Below are 14,236 nucleotides of genomic sequence, written 5' to 3'. Positions count from 1 at the left end.
TCATACGCATTTATTATTCAGTTTTGTTCTTCCGTAGCTCTTGTATATGGTGCCCAGACTACTTCTCCAGAGGTTGGCTTGAATCCTTCTGAGGATGAAGATACCTGGCAGCCTTTCCTCCCAGAGCCACACTCGAGAAAATGGTCTCCATCCGTGACTTTGATTCAAACGAAGCTTTTATCTTGAAAGTTCGACTCGAACGATTGACTCTGTCTTTATTTCTTATATTCCACATATTTCAACTTTATCTCTCCCATTCGTGTTACCAATCAGCGTGATATATTTCCTTCTATGTCTTTCATTGTCTGATGGAATTTCTCTTATGTCATTAGTGCTTAAGAAGGGGCCTGTCATGGGAGGTCTGGCCAGCGTGAATCGATCATTGGTGGCTGCTCGCTTTAATAATTCAGCCGTGATTAGTGCAGAGTCCTGCAGTAAAATGGATTGAGGAAGAGGTCACGCGCTGCCCTGCTCAAGAGGTGAATTCTCTTGGGGGTGGTTAATTCATATATGCTTGATAGACACATGTCCTGTTTAGAAAGGTCAGGAATTGTGTGATTGCGGGAATGACGGGGTCTGTAAAGGAAGCTTTGCACCTCGTGTCAGTCAGATACATTCATCCACATGTCCAAATGTGAAGATTTTATTTTATTTCTCTTTAAACTTTTATATTAAATTAACACAATTATGAAAATGTAAATGACCTTTTATGTTTTGGTGGGATTCGATCAGTCTGCTAAACTACAAAAAATGACATTCTTACTAAGCATTTTTGTCTTGTTTTTAGTAAAAATATTGAAAACTTGTCAAATCAACATTTAATTAAGATATTTAGTCTTGTTTTAAAGAAAAATGATATAAGAATTAAGTAATTTTATGGTAAAAAGAAGTAAAAAATCTGCCAATGGTTGAGAAAAATAAACTTGAATTTAGTTTGACCTTTTCCTCAAGACCCTAATTCAAGTTCATTTGTCTCACCCCATTGGCATATTTTTTACTTAATTCTTATATATTTTTCTCCTTGCAATATCTTAGGTCACATTTTCCTGTCATCTTGATTTAAGAATGTTTATAACTGTATTTGTACTACAAAACAAGACATTTTTTGCAGTGTACTACCAGCAACTTGGCATAACTTAAAACTTAAAGGGATATTTCACCCAATTTTTTGTATTATTTTATCATTTACTCACATTTGCACCCATTGATCTCCATTGTATCGACACAAAACCACTCACGGAAAAATGAGTAATATACAAATTTTGAATGACATCAGGGTAAATAAGAGATGACAGAATCTTTATTCTTGGGTGAACTATTCCTTTAAATTCGTGTGTTGAAGAATAATGGCATGATGCGTTTGTTGATGGATTGGGGCACTACTTTTTACTTCTACCTGAATTCTATTTTATAATGTACCATTGAAAAAGTCAAATGCTTGTTGTACTATTGTTATACAAAGAAACCAGACCAAAAACTAAAAAAATTATAAATGAATTAATAAAAAACAACATTTCTCAGTCTAGTCAGTCTATTTTCAGCGGCTGTTGACAGGAGGAAAAAGCAGCGCTGTGTACGAGCAACCTACAGGTGACTAGCAGAGATGCTCACTAAGTGGAATAATGAATAGTATTAGGTGTCAATTAAACCAAGCCTTCCCCGAGGTGCAGGTGCTCGACAATATACTGACACATCTCAAGGAGCACAGGCCTCTTCACCCATGCATGCCAACAGGCGCATTTGCATATTAAAGAACCAAAATTATTTAACTGAAGCAAAAAAACATGAAAAAAGGCTTCTGGAAATGATCGAGGTTATTAAAACTGTTGACAGGGAAAGAAGGTAATTGGCAGAAAATGAGGGAAACGCTACTGTTATACAGTGTTGTGCGCGTATGTGTGCGTGTTTTCTCTCTTTCGTTATTTTTTTCAACCCGACTCTTCTTTTTAGCTGTAAGCATTGTGCACCGTCGCCCGGGTGTGTAACCTATTACGTTTAGATTGCTCCCTTGCAATTAGTGCCCTTTTTGTCCTCACTTCAATAACAGCGTGATTATGGAGACTTCAGGAGCATTCGCCGCCGCCGCCCCAGCTAACAGCTGTTGTCTCTGGAACTAACGACGGAAACGACAAAACATGTTTTCTTATGCCGTTTCACTTTCCTGCGTGCCTCTTGTAATTATTATAGTCTTATTTTGTGTGATGATGGAGTCTTGTTTTAGTGGCTCTGTGATTAAGACATTCAGAAGATTTTCACTCAGCGTTCTGCGCACGCTTGCTTTTGTGTGTGTCTGCGTGCGTGTGTGTGTGCATAACTTGAGACCCCAGTTTGTTTTAGTAAGGATATTGAAGGAAATAGAAGATAGAACACGTTTTTGGTTGTCTATTGACTGCAGAAACTCTATTGTAGAGAACAAATCACGTTCAAGGATTGCCTTCAGAGGGACAATGTTTTCTAGACAAGGCCAAGGAAAACGGTTGGAAGAACTCCCTCTATATTGAACAAACTCTTAATATTCTCTTGACCGTGTCTGATTCACTTCTTCTCCTTTTATCTCTCCTTAAATTATTAGAATTGAGAGTGCTTAGAGGAGAATTATTAACCTAACTGCAGCACTTGCAATGTGAGTGCCCCTTTAACCTGGATGGCTTCAAGTGGAACCATAATACCTTTTCCTCGAGTGGACCTTTTTCTGACGCTCTGTTCAAAATGAAAAAGGTTCTTTTGATTTCCACATTATAACAGGGTGTGTGATAGAAAGAAAAATCTATATTGTCATTGTCAGTTGATCATTTATTTAGTCATTTAGTGTTTTCCTGATGAATGGGTCACTATGCCTTTTTAATCGAAGAATCAGGATCTTTAGAATTTGAATTCTAGTGAAAAGTATAGATTGTGTCTCTTATTTTTAAACTCTTGTATGTCCTGAGATTAACACAACACACACAATTACAGTAACTACACATAAAGTGTATACTACTAATTATAAAATACTATACAATATATAATATTGTCGCTGTACAGATGTCCAAATTTGCATGAAAAAATCACTCTATATTTAAACTATTAAATACTGCCTTGTAAAAGTTGACAAGAACTTTTTAATACTTTTTATTAGTTAGATATTTGCAAAGCCCAGTGACAAACAAAGGGTGACAAAAAATAATGATTCGTGCCAAAATATACAAATCAGATATGGAGATATGAGGTTTCAGATTGACCGCTGCGATATACAAAATCTACACAACATATAGTACAACACAAAGTACTAAATATACAATTCAGGTCAGGTGTGGAGTGTGTGATGCTGTGGGTGAAAAGTGCACCTGTAGTGAGCAGAAAAATCGAATAGATCGAGTCTAGCAGCAATAAATTAATTTTATGTAAGCAATGGGCGAGGGAAACAATGAGTGTGATAAATGCAATGCATTAGACAACAGGTGCATGTGGTTATATGTCTATGGTGGCACTGAAGTCTGTTTTGGTTGTGCAGTTCAATTGCTCATTAGAGAAAAAATTGCACGCTGGAGGTTCAATTGTGTACAATGGTGATGTTTTTCAGGGTTTATTGAGAGGAAGAGACTTAATATACTCCAGCACAGTTCATTGAAAGTCAATTTCAGGATGTAGTGCTTGGTGGACAATTGACAATGGACAGTTAAAGGACAATGGGGCAGTTGACTGGGACAGCTGTAATGATGTGTGTACTGTGAAGTGTTTCAGGAGAGAGTCTGCCTCTTTCTCTCTCTTGTTTCTCAAGTGTAAGGAGGATTGATTGGAGGAAGAGCAGCTTCCTGTAGTGGGGATTACAGTTGCGATGTGAGACCTGGGGGTGCTGGCAGATGTTCTGGCTGTCTGCCACAGGGCAGGACTCATCGGGATGAGGGTACACCCTCTCCGCTCAGCACAACTGCTTTTTCAGGGGCATGACACAACTACAGTGGTTCACACGTACACAGCCGTAGAGGTCATTAATGACAGCAACCACTTTCAAGTACTTTTTACCAACACTCATTGTTCTTGACTTGAATGTTTTGAGGGCTGTTACAATGTTGATACTATATACAGAATTGGCCACTTTATGAACAGAAAAACCTTGTTAAACACCACAATTTTCGATCATTTACTCACCCCGATGTCATTTTAAACCTGCATGAGTTTCTTAGTTCTGCAAAACACAAAAGAAGATATTTTGAAGAGTGTTGGTAACCAAATAACACCCCCGATTGACTTCTATTGTTTCTCAAAATATCTTTTGTGTTTTCAGAGTAGTCACATGCAGGTTTTATTCGACATGAGTAAATAAACAATGACAGAATTTTCTTTGGGGGAGTAAACCTTACCTTTATGGGATAAAATTGTAAATATGTAGTTCTATCATAACTTCATAAGCACCAAGTAATAAAAAAAGCAAAAAACACACATTACTTTTACCTTGATTTGGCAAATAAGAGCAACATTCTCAATGCTACCTGTATCACAGTCTTCCACTGTTGCGGTTTGTATTAAACATGCAGTTTTGGCTCTGGTGAGGAAACAGATTACACTCAACACAATCCCTGAATCTTTCCTGAGATTTATGAGCACCCCTGTTCTTCCATTTCATGTATTTAAGAGCGTCTGTGTAATCTTGTCATCTGATCTTTGCTCTGTGTCTTAATTGATTTGCCATTGTGAGACAGAGCGAGATTTCTCTGGCAGCGAACCGAGCTGTCGAGGTTGGATCGTAGATGAGTGGTTAGATACACAGAGGCCAGGTGTAGGTTGTCCATTAGTATGTCAAGAAGGCACTGAAAGGGGCTCATATCTCTTCGTACTGTAGACCTGTTTCTGCTGAGATCAGTAACTCTCTTTTTACAATGGGCTTCATGACTGTGATGGCACTTTCATAGTTTTGGAAACATTGCAATTTTTTCAGCCTCTGTTGTTTTTTGGGAGAAACTGACGTGCTACGTTATAATCCTTGTGTTCTGACAACGACCTTCTCCTGAGTGTGAGAACGAAACACTCGCACTGAGACACAAGGGCATCACGGGCCGCAGTGCTCTCTGAAGAGCGACCCCCCTTCTCTCTATTTATTGTCTGTTCTTCATTTTCAACACATTGTTGGTCATGGAATTGTTGCCCAGGAGGCTCTGGATGAGTGGGGTGTCCTCCAAGTCTTCTCTCTTGTGCCCGTGCCATGTCATATCAGCAGGCCCGAGAAAGCTGCTCCGGGTCCAGTGGGGCAGAGGCTAAGCTGCCTGTAGAGATGGGGGACCTTGGGAAAATGTAAATAGGACACAGATAAGGGCTATTGTTTTCATTCCAATCTCATCTTGGCCGAATTGGTTTGCCTCGAGCCTCACCACGCTTTATCCGGGAGGAGGAGAGAGGACACTAGGAGATTTTTAAGGCCCTCATGGGATAACAACAATGAAGTCAATGCTTGATTTATTTATCTTCTCATTCTAAACCCCGACAGGCCTTTCGAGACAACTACAATCTATTCAGCACTTCCTGCTCAGTTTTCAGAGTCTATAAATGTCAAACTGTCTCTGAACTCGGGGAGAACTGTATTTTGAAGAACAAATGCAAATTTGGGGAAGGAAATTTACCTTGTTCAGTGGGTTGCGCTGGTTTTATCATTCAAAGTAGCAGAGGTGCTGAAAGATGAATGGATGTGGCTGAAGCTTTGTTCGATTTTTGAAAACGAATGGTCCACTTTTGTTACTTTACATCGGTAATATGTTAGTATGACATTTAAGGATTATCCAGATGTTAAGCAGTGTTTCCATTGGCATTTATGCTCTCTCCGGAGAAGATGGAATGCAACATGGGAAATTGTGCAAAAAACTGCCTCGTATTATTAATCTAAATTCCTTTCAAATGTTCCAGCTTTATAAGGGTACTTTGAAAAAACCCAGACGCCTGTCTCTTAAACTGCTTGTTTTCTTAAAGTAGCCTCACATGAAATTGCTGGATGAACCGTGCACGGTTTTGGTCGGGTTGTTTTCTGTGAGTGTTCCGGGTCCGTCATCCACAAATGCTGGACATTCCTCACCTCTCTCAGGTAAAATGCGTGGAGGACAGCTCCAGCACATTCCAGCTGTAGTGTGTATGTATGTGTGTGTGTGTGTGTGTGTGTGTGAGTGTATGTGTGTATGTGTGCGCGTGTAGGAGTGAGGGAGCGGTCACTCTCAGGGGAGGCAGAGTGGAGCAGAATGGGAGCTGGCACCGTATTATCTCCAACAGTTGGTGCATTCCTTAATGATCAAGTGCTGGAGAAGCATCTGTGCTGAGCTGTGTGTGTGTGTGTGTGTGTGTGTGTGTGAGAGAGAGAGAGAGAGAGAGAGAGAGAGAGAGAGAGAGAGAGAGAGAGAGTGAAGGAATATGGGAAAAGTCTTCCCTAAAACCTTTTAACCCCCAGGACAGTTTTACCCAAACCCTGTGCCATATAAGGCTTCTCTGGTTTCAAATCTTTTTTAAGCCTGGAGAAAAGAATGTGCTGCTATTTGTACTATACTAAATGTATATATATATATACAGTATAGTATATATATATATATTTGTACTGTATGTGTCTTATGTGTTTGTGGTTTTCTGAGGGGAGTGTGTTGAGAGAGGAAGCACTTTTATTTAGGAGCACCATCGCAGACCTCAGTCTCTCACTCACAAACACAAACGCAGGGTCTTTGAACAGCATAAGGTCAGGAAAACATGCTGTGAGTTCTGTATTGAGAAAGTCAGTAAAGTAGAAATAATGCTAGAATGATCCAAATGGAGGTGTCCTATTGGCTCCAGTGAAATAGAGGAAATGGAGAATCAAAGAAAATGTGACCTCCCTTTGATCACACCTCGCCTTGTATTACAGCAGTGACTGTCACCGTAACTCTCTGTGCAAGATGTCAAACATTTTCATGCTCGTAATCTCTGGCAAGCCTGGAGTGATGTCCCTGCTTTTCTTCTTATTTTTATTTTTAAAAAGTGTGCCTTGTTTCTCGTCTGTGCCAGTGTTTACTGCATTCGTGCAAGAGATAAAGCAGCGTTTGTGCATAACTGTAACATTAATTTTACTGCACAACGTGAAGATCACACCACATTCATGAGTGCGATGATGTCACTCATCCGGAATGTGCTATGGCCTGGAGTACCTCAAGATAGGACTACAATACACGCAGGCACAAAGCACGCAAACAGAATACCCCAAGTCATTCCCAGCACTTTTGTGCTCATGAATTGTACCCTTTTGTTTGCCAAAGTGCGTTCACAAATGGCCCATTGTGAGCACGAGTGGTCTATCAGCGGCTTACGGTGCCGCAGGGCAGCGTGCAAGAATGTCTGCTTTAGCCCCGTGCCCTTTGGCCCTTCACAATGGGAACAAACTCTTGATGTCTATGATGTCATGGATAAAAAAGAGCTCTTTTACCTCGGAAAAGGTACTAAAATCATTCATAGTGCAACTTCAAGCTGTATTTCATGTTATATCAGTATGTGGTCTTATTTAATACTGTCGTTAATTTGATTGTTTCACCTTTCATCGTGCCTGTTGTTTTGCCCCCCAAAAATGAGGTGTACCCAGTTCCTTTGCTTGCGGTCTACTTGTGTGTCCATTTCATTGGATTTCATATCTCAGTCTCGTGTGTGTGTTTTCAAATGCACTTGTGTGATGGGAACAGGCTGACCCAGGCTCTTGCTGGTGAGCAGTGTGTTCTTTATCAGCGACCCCAGTGCTGCGGCACCGCGGATACCAACCATTCCTCCTCTTGATTCATTGTCTGCCAGACAAATGTTAATTGTTTTCATCATTGCTGGCGGTGCGGGGCCAGTCAAGCAGGCCCATCTTCCTCTTTAATGTCTTTGTGCAGCGCCTCATTCTTATCACTCTTTAAGCCTCTCTGGTTGACCTTCAGAAGACCAGGGGCCCAGTCTTACGTTATCCACATAGTGTCATTTTTGCTTTTCTGCGTTTGTTCCTTCTTTTTGCAGTTCAGACTCAAAAGGAACAACATACCTGCCCTTCCTATGTATAAAACAATTAAGACCTTTAATAAAGATCCTTTCATGTCTCAATTCTTTTTCGTCAACGAATTCACCTTGACACTTTTGCAGACTGTCGTTGACCTAACTTTGAAAACATTGCGCTTGAGCATTTCATTCAGTTGCCGGCCCTGCTTCGTTTTTTGTCTATAAATTAAAACGACACAACAAATATAATATTTTTTCTGACCTTTAGACATCACCTCTAATACTCTTTCTGAACCTGTGTTACACTACTTCTCAATGCAGTTCTTGGTATTGCCACAGCCTATCCGTCAGAATGCGTGTTTGACAATTATCATGTAGGTATCTTTTGAAAGCCAGGTGTAACATTCACTTTTCTGAGGAGTAAAAGGAATTTGTTTCTTTTATTTAGCTCAACACATGTTTTTAATGGAAAGCCTTTCCTCCCGTTTGCTTTCTTTCGTTTTTCTTTGTCTTGGATGATGCTTTTTCCACAAGGTTTGAGGGTCAGAGTCAAAGTCAATGGATTTGAGAGATCTTGTATTTCAATGCAGCCTGCTGTCTGAATGCGCCTTCACTCTTGTCATCTGTGTTGCAGAGTGACGGCACTCAATCCATGTTTGCAGTCAGTTTTTTCTATAGCGTGAGATTTGTAGAACATATCGAATAATTCTTGCATTTTTATTTATACATCATATTGTCCACTTACCTGAAATGTGATGTGCCACAAGCTATTGAATTGTCCATGTATTGAATGTTATAAATGAAATGAATACCATCTGCAATCGGTTTGATAGGGGATATTCACCTTTTTTTTAGAATCCTCTTGCATGGAGGAACTCCTTTCCAAAGACTGGAAAGAGAAGATGGAGAGACTAAACACAGGCGAACTGTTAGGAGAAATCAAAGGTAAGAAATCTAACTACGGTATAGTCAATCTCTTACAACTGAGTCTCCATTCATATCAAAGGTAATTAAAGAATGGACCCCGGCTTCATAATACTCTTATCAGTCTTATCTTTTCTGTTCAAATTCCTCAAGATGTTGTGCCTTTCTTCTTAGCATGACTGTTATGCAGATTTGAACTGTTTTTGAGGGGCTATAGTTTTTTTTAGCTTGTGAAATGGATATTTGTCAGGGGATGCTTGTTTATTCCTGAGATACATTTGTGGTTCTAGTGGTTAATTGCACAATGAAGGGAAATTAGGCTTGATATAACCAAAGAAACGATGTGAGAAACGTGCTGTATTGGAAGACAATGCACTTTTTTAAAGATTTCTTTTCCGAGAGCAGGTCTTAGCACAGGCTGTTACAGAGAAGTGTTTATGGATCAGGAGACTGTACTGCACTAGACCTCTGATAACACACCAGTTCTGCCTGGCTCCATCCATGCTCTCCTCCCTATCTATCTAAATGTTTCCCTTTCTCTCCTCGGACACAACGTCTGACTCTTTTCTCCGGTTCCTCACTCATTTCCACCCAATTCGGATCCGCCGCAGAAATAAAGAACGGTCTGCTTGTCGTGTACCTCTGCGTGTTTCAATAACAGCCTTTTCTGTTCGAGGGGTACAGGTGTCAAAACATTCAGAATATCAAATGTTATAGCGTCAGTATGTCACGGCAATTTTAACAGAGAAGACATTTAGGAGGCAGTTAATAGCGGGATTTAGATTGCAAGGGTAATAACATTGGAGAGAAGTGTTATTGTTTTTTTGTTCCCTTGCTTAATGGCTCCACTTTCCATCCCTGTGCTATTTAGAATTATGAATAACATTTGTCCTTGGTTTTAATTATTGGATTACTCTCTTACGCTCTCCGTGCCGCCGGAGGAGGGCTCGAGGGTGGGGGGGTGTGGAACGAGAGAGAAAAAAAACAGTCGTACATTCTAATAAGTGCATTCATCTGCAATAACCTTAATGAACCCCCAAATGTAAATCACATCTTGTTAAACCAGATTCATAGTACCTGCTTCCGTTATGTGCCACCGTAGATCAAAGTGCAGTTGAGAAAATGGCTTTTGAAAAGAGGTCTTTTGAAATTACAGGGTATTTTTCTGTTGAATAAATGGTGTTGGGTGAGGTCACATTTAAAAGGTAAAAACAGGTAGAAGGCGTTGATAATACCCCACCGGTGGCCTCCGTCGAGAATTCCGGCAAGGCTAGGGGCGACTGTAGAGAAACTGACAGAATTACTTTTCATATCATACCGGCAGCCTAAGGTTTCTAATTAGCCTGCCATTTCATATGACTGTAGACATTTCAAAGGCCTCCTTTGTGCTCCCCCTTACAAAATGTCTCTCTCTGCGTTTGAAGTCGGCCCGATGTAAATACGGGCAATTAAAAAGGAAGCTCAGGGTTGGAGACACACAAGGTCTGCTTAATTAATACGCAAACAAAGGCACCAAGCTGGAAAAGAGAAAACATGCACAACTTCTGATTAAGATCTAAAGTGTTATGATAAATCGCAGTCGGGTTAAAAAATCAATACAAAGGCCACGCGTGCCGCTGGCTCGAAATTAATAGAGGAGAGCGCTACATAAAAGATGGCATGAGGATGAAAAGGAAGCAGTTGTCTGTTTGGCCTTGCTGTTTCTGCTCTTGTATGTGAACCGATGGCATTGTGCATTCTACCCACAGTCCTTTGTGTCATTGTTCCCACACGACAAAACCCCGCCTTTGATCTTTGTTCGATAAATAAATCGGCTAGGAATCGCAGCCCCCGCCAAACTGTTTGTCGTGATAAAATGAAGTTTCTTCTCCCTTTGAAAGTGTATACAGTAGCTCCACTTTGAGTTTGCTTGAAATATCAGCAGCTGCTCTTTAAAACCTTTATGCATTTTTCACCTCGCGGAACCTGTTAAGACACCGCTCTGTGGTACAAAACAAAGTTTAGCAGCTGAAAAAAGTTGCTGAACGCTTTAGGGCGCACAGAACAATATTGTAGGGAGAAAAAAAGAGCAAAAACTTGGAGAACATCGAGACCTGCTTTAGCACGTCCGTACCTGCCCGCCACCACATTATCTGCTATTGCACAAAACAAGTAAACAAAATGATTGCGCTGTTCAAACAGTTGTCTTGGTTTTTAGGTCTATCCATCCGTAACAAGTTCAGTTAGTCCTCTGTAGCATTTCTCACAATTCCTTCCTCGTGTTTCTGGTGTTCCAGGTGTGTTTTAAGTGCGGTTTAACTTTTTGGAATGAAATTTTATAAACTTCTGTACTGCATGACTTTGAGAGGGGCTTCCAGAAATGTGCTGAATTGGTCGGGGGGGTTATGGAGGCAGAGGGGCAGCAGAAGCGGGTACGGGGGGGGTGAAAACGGAGTTAGCGGCGGATCGCTTTCCCCCCGCCGACGCCAAAACGGCATGTTTGTTTTCATACCTGAGCTCAGCTGTCAATCAGAGAAAACAGTGAAGGGAGAGATGGGATCTGCAAAACAAAACCACAAAGCAGGAGAAGCAGGATGTCTGGAGACGGTCCAAGCCTCAGCAGTGCCTGCTCAATTCTGAGAGGGAGAAAGAGTGAGAAATACAAACTAGTACGTAGTAACACGTCAAATATATGCCAATGAGATTTAATTACCTAACTTAGTTCATATAGGCGCTGGTGGTACAATTCAGGCATTTGACCACAAAGTCAAATTTTGCCGTATGAGAAGCATTGACTCTAACTTAGTTTCATTTTTAGTTCGATTAAACACACTTCCACCCCTGCGCCCCTTATTCATTATTTGATACGTGCTGCTGGAAACATCCAAAACATATTATGAATGAATATTTTGGTCTGGAATTTTAATTTGGCTTGATCGATTTAAAGGTATTTATTAGTCAATCAGAGCTTGTGCATTTGCCTCGGAGCCTCAGTTTTGTTCTCTATGAATGTTCGTATGTCCCTGACTGTTCAAAAACAAAGCGACTAAAACTCAAACTGCAACTACGCAGACAGAATATAAAAATGACAGAAAATCACAAATCTCAGCATTGTATGAACATGAATATGGTGCTGCTGTATGGAAAAAGAGGCCCTTCACTCTTTTCATAATCAATTTCTCAATGCCGTCTGCATGGTTGTGAAGAGAAAGTCGTGTGGCCGGTAGACAAGTACAGACTCTTTATGAGAGCAGAAGAACTGAGTGTGGTTTTGACGTGACTTGTCCATGGCTGAGACGCTTGTGGACAGAAGCAGTCTGTAATGGTATAGAGCGCAGATTTTTCCAGCAGATTCATTTACTTGAAAACATGATTCTTCAATTTTACTTCAGCTTTTTTCATAATGGCTTCAATAAAAGCAGCACATACTAGTTATATGGATAAGCATGAAAATGTTTTAACACTTTTATTATTGCTCAGTTAAACGAGACAACATCATGAGGCAGATTGAGTTTTTAATGCATTGCCATTCCATGGAAAACTATGGTATAAAATACATTTTAGTAACATTACCATAAAGATCAAATAAATGCTAACACATGAATGCACACACTTTATTAAACATGTTTAGGCTGTTAATTTTGAATTTAATTTCTATTATTAAATGTTTTCTTCTATATGTGTATATCTTCAAAAGATACACTGTTCTTGAATACAGAAACTTCAAAATATTGTGGGAGTAAAATAAACAAAATTAAATGCTAAATTAAGGTAAATTATGGAATGGGGCAAAACATCACACATAAGAAACTTGTTTTCCGCGACTCTTCTGAGTCATTGTCGAGGACCGACAGAGGTAGCTTTCTCCCCCCATCACACCCTCTGAAATATTCCTCCATCTCCCCCATCCTCCAGCGGCACGCTCTGCATTTTTCTCTCTCTAACGCCTCAATAGTCAAACTGTTTGCCCTTATGTACCCAAGTGAAATATGAGCCACTGTAAATTAATTTTCTTTGGGCCACATTTGCAAGATGAATGCAGGGAGAGCTTTGCGCCGTTTCTCTCCTAATGAATTGAGGAATTTAGCTTGTGGCGTTTGGCTGTAGAAAGGCACACCTTGTTTGCTGCCTCTCACACCGCGTTATTGAAAGTGCTTGTGAACAGGAGTGTGTCAAGGGGAAGACAGCTACTGAGACTAGGAAACACACACACATATGCAAACCAGAGGAAAATCACTCCTCTAGGACACTAAACCACAGGGCAAATATTTTCGTTTATTAAGTAGATTCACAACGTCCTACACTGTCACATGCTAAATTTGCACTTGTCATGGTGCCTTTCTGACTATAGTAGGGTCCTAGAAATCCTCCTGTCTGATTCAAGCCCCGGGGTCCTTGGGGGACATGCTGTACACCGCTACTAAGGAAATCTTTACACGCAGATTTTAGCCGCACACACAAATACGACTCGTTATTGTATAGAGCTCATATAAAGTCTGTAGTGTTTCAAAAACTGAAATGGTTTCCAGGTTTGTCTGTTGACTCCAATCAGGGCTCTTTGTTCTCTCTGATGATAATAATAATAAAAATAGAAAAATAAAACAGTGAGAGGTCAAGGCATCTAAGGGAGTGATGAATGAAAGATTTTAAAAGTGTGCATTCAAGGACGACTCCATTTACAGCAGTAACCTTGATGAAAATGAAGTTTGCTTGGAGAAAAATTTGTCCCGCACCGGTCTGTGTGTATGTTATGTGGTCAGGTTGAGCTGTTAACTCAGTGGGACTCTGTAATGAAGAGGTTTGTGTGATGCTGAGGATGCGGGGAGAAGAGCAAGGCTCTTGCATTATCTTAATTACACTCGTGAGCATCGCTGCTGTCGTCATTAGATTATTAGTCGGTATTAAAGTGCCCCATGAACGTCAAGAACATGAAGTGTGTCTCTGTTTAAGAGCCACTCTGTTGACTTTTGGTGTCAATCAAGTGTTTTCAAGATTGCAGGAAAGAAGAAGAATCCTTGTTGACAGTATGTAGTAAGATTTAATAGACTGTGTACTTGCATAACGCTTTGTGTGGTAGTTTCGTACACACACATACATATTCTTAAATTAGCATGAAATATATATACTGTATATAGTTCTTTTTTGAAGCAACATTCATAAATTCATATAGATTGCATGGCACAAAAACAAATTTCATCAATTCATTTTATCAGTGCTCTGTGTTCTAATTCTGTTGGTCTAGCCATGCCATACATTTGTAACCTGCACAGTTATTTACATTTAAATGCTCACAGTACCTTGTCTGCTTTGGCACTGGTGAAAATTGAGGACGAGACGTTCTGCCACTTGATAGCATGAAAAAGAGCTGTAAATTTGCATTATGTCA

General features: G+C 40.2%; 1 protein-coding gene across 10 annotated transcripts in view; it reads left to right on the top strand.

The window, feature by feature from the left end:
• sox6 (SRY-box transcription factor 6) overlaps nucleotides 1-14,236 on the top strand; it is a 142,203-nt gene that overhangs the window by 61,324 nt on the left and 66,643 nt on the right. For all 10 annotated transcript variants that reach the window (XM_079457548.1, XM_079457549.1, XM_079457544.1 and 7 more), the window contains one exon: nucleotides 8,803-8,892. In XM_079457548.1, the coding sequence (XP_079313674.1) occupies nucleotides 8,803-8,892 (90 nt within the window). The remainder of the gene's footprint in view (nucleotides 1-8,802; nucleotides 8,893-14,236) is intronic.

The sequence above is a fragment of the Barbatula barbatula genome (genome assembly GCF_947034865.1).
Source record: "Barbatula barbatula genome assembly, chromosome: 1".
NCBI lineage: Eukaryota > Metazoa > Chordata > Actinopteri > Cypriniformes > Nemacheilidae > Barbatula > Barbatula barbatula.
The sequence above is the reverse complement of the archived record's forward strand: the minus strand, read 5'-3'. Positions and strand labels throughout refer to the sequence as shown.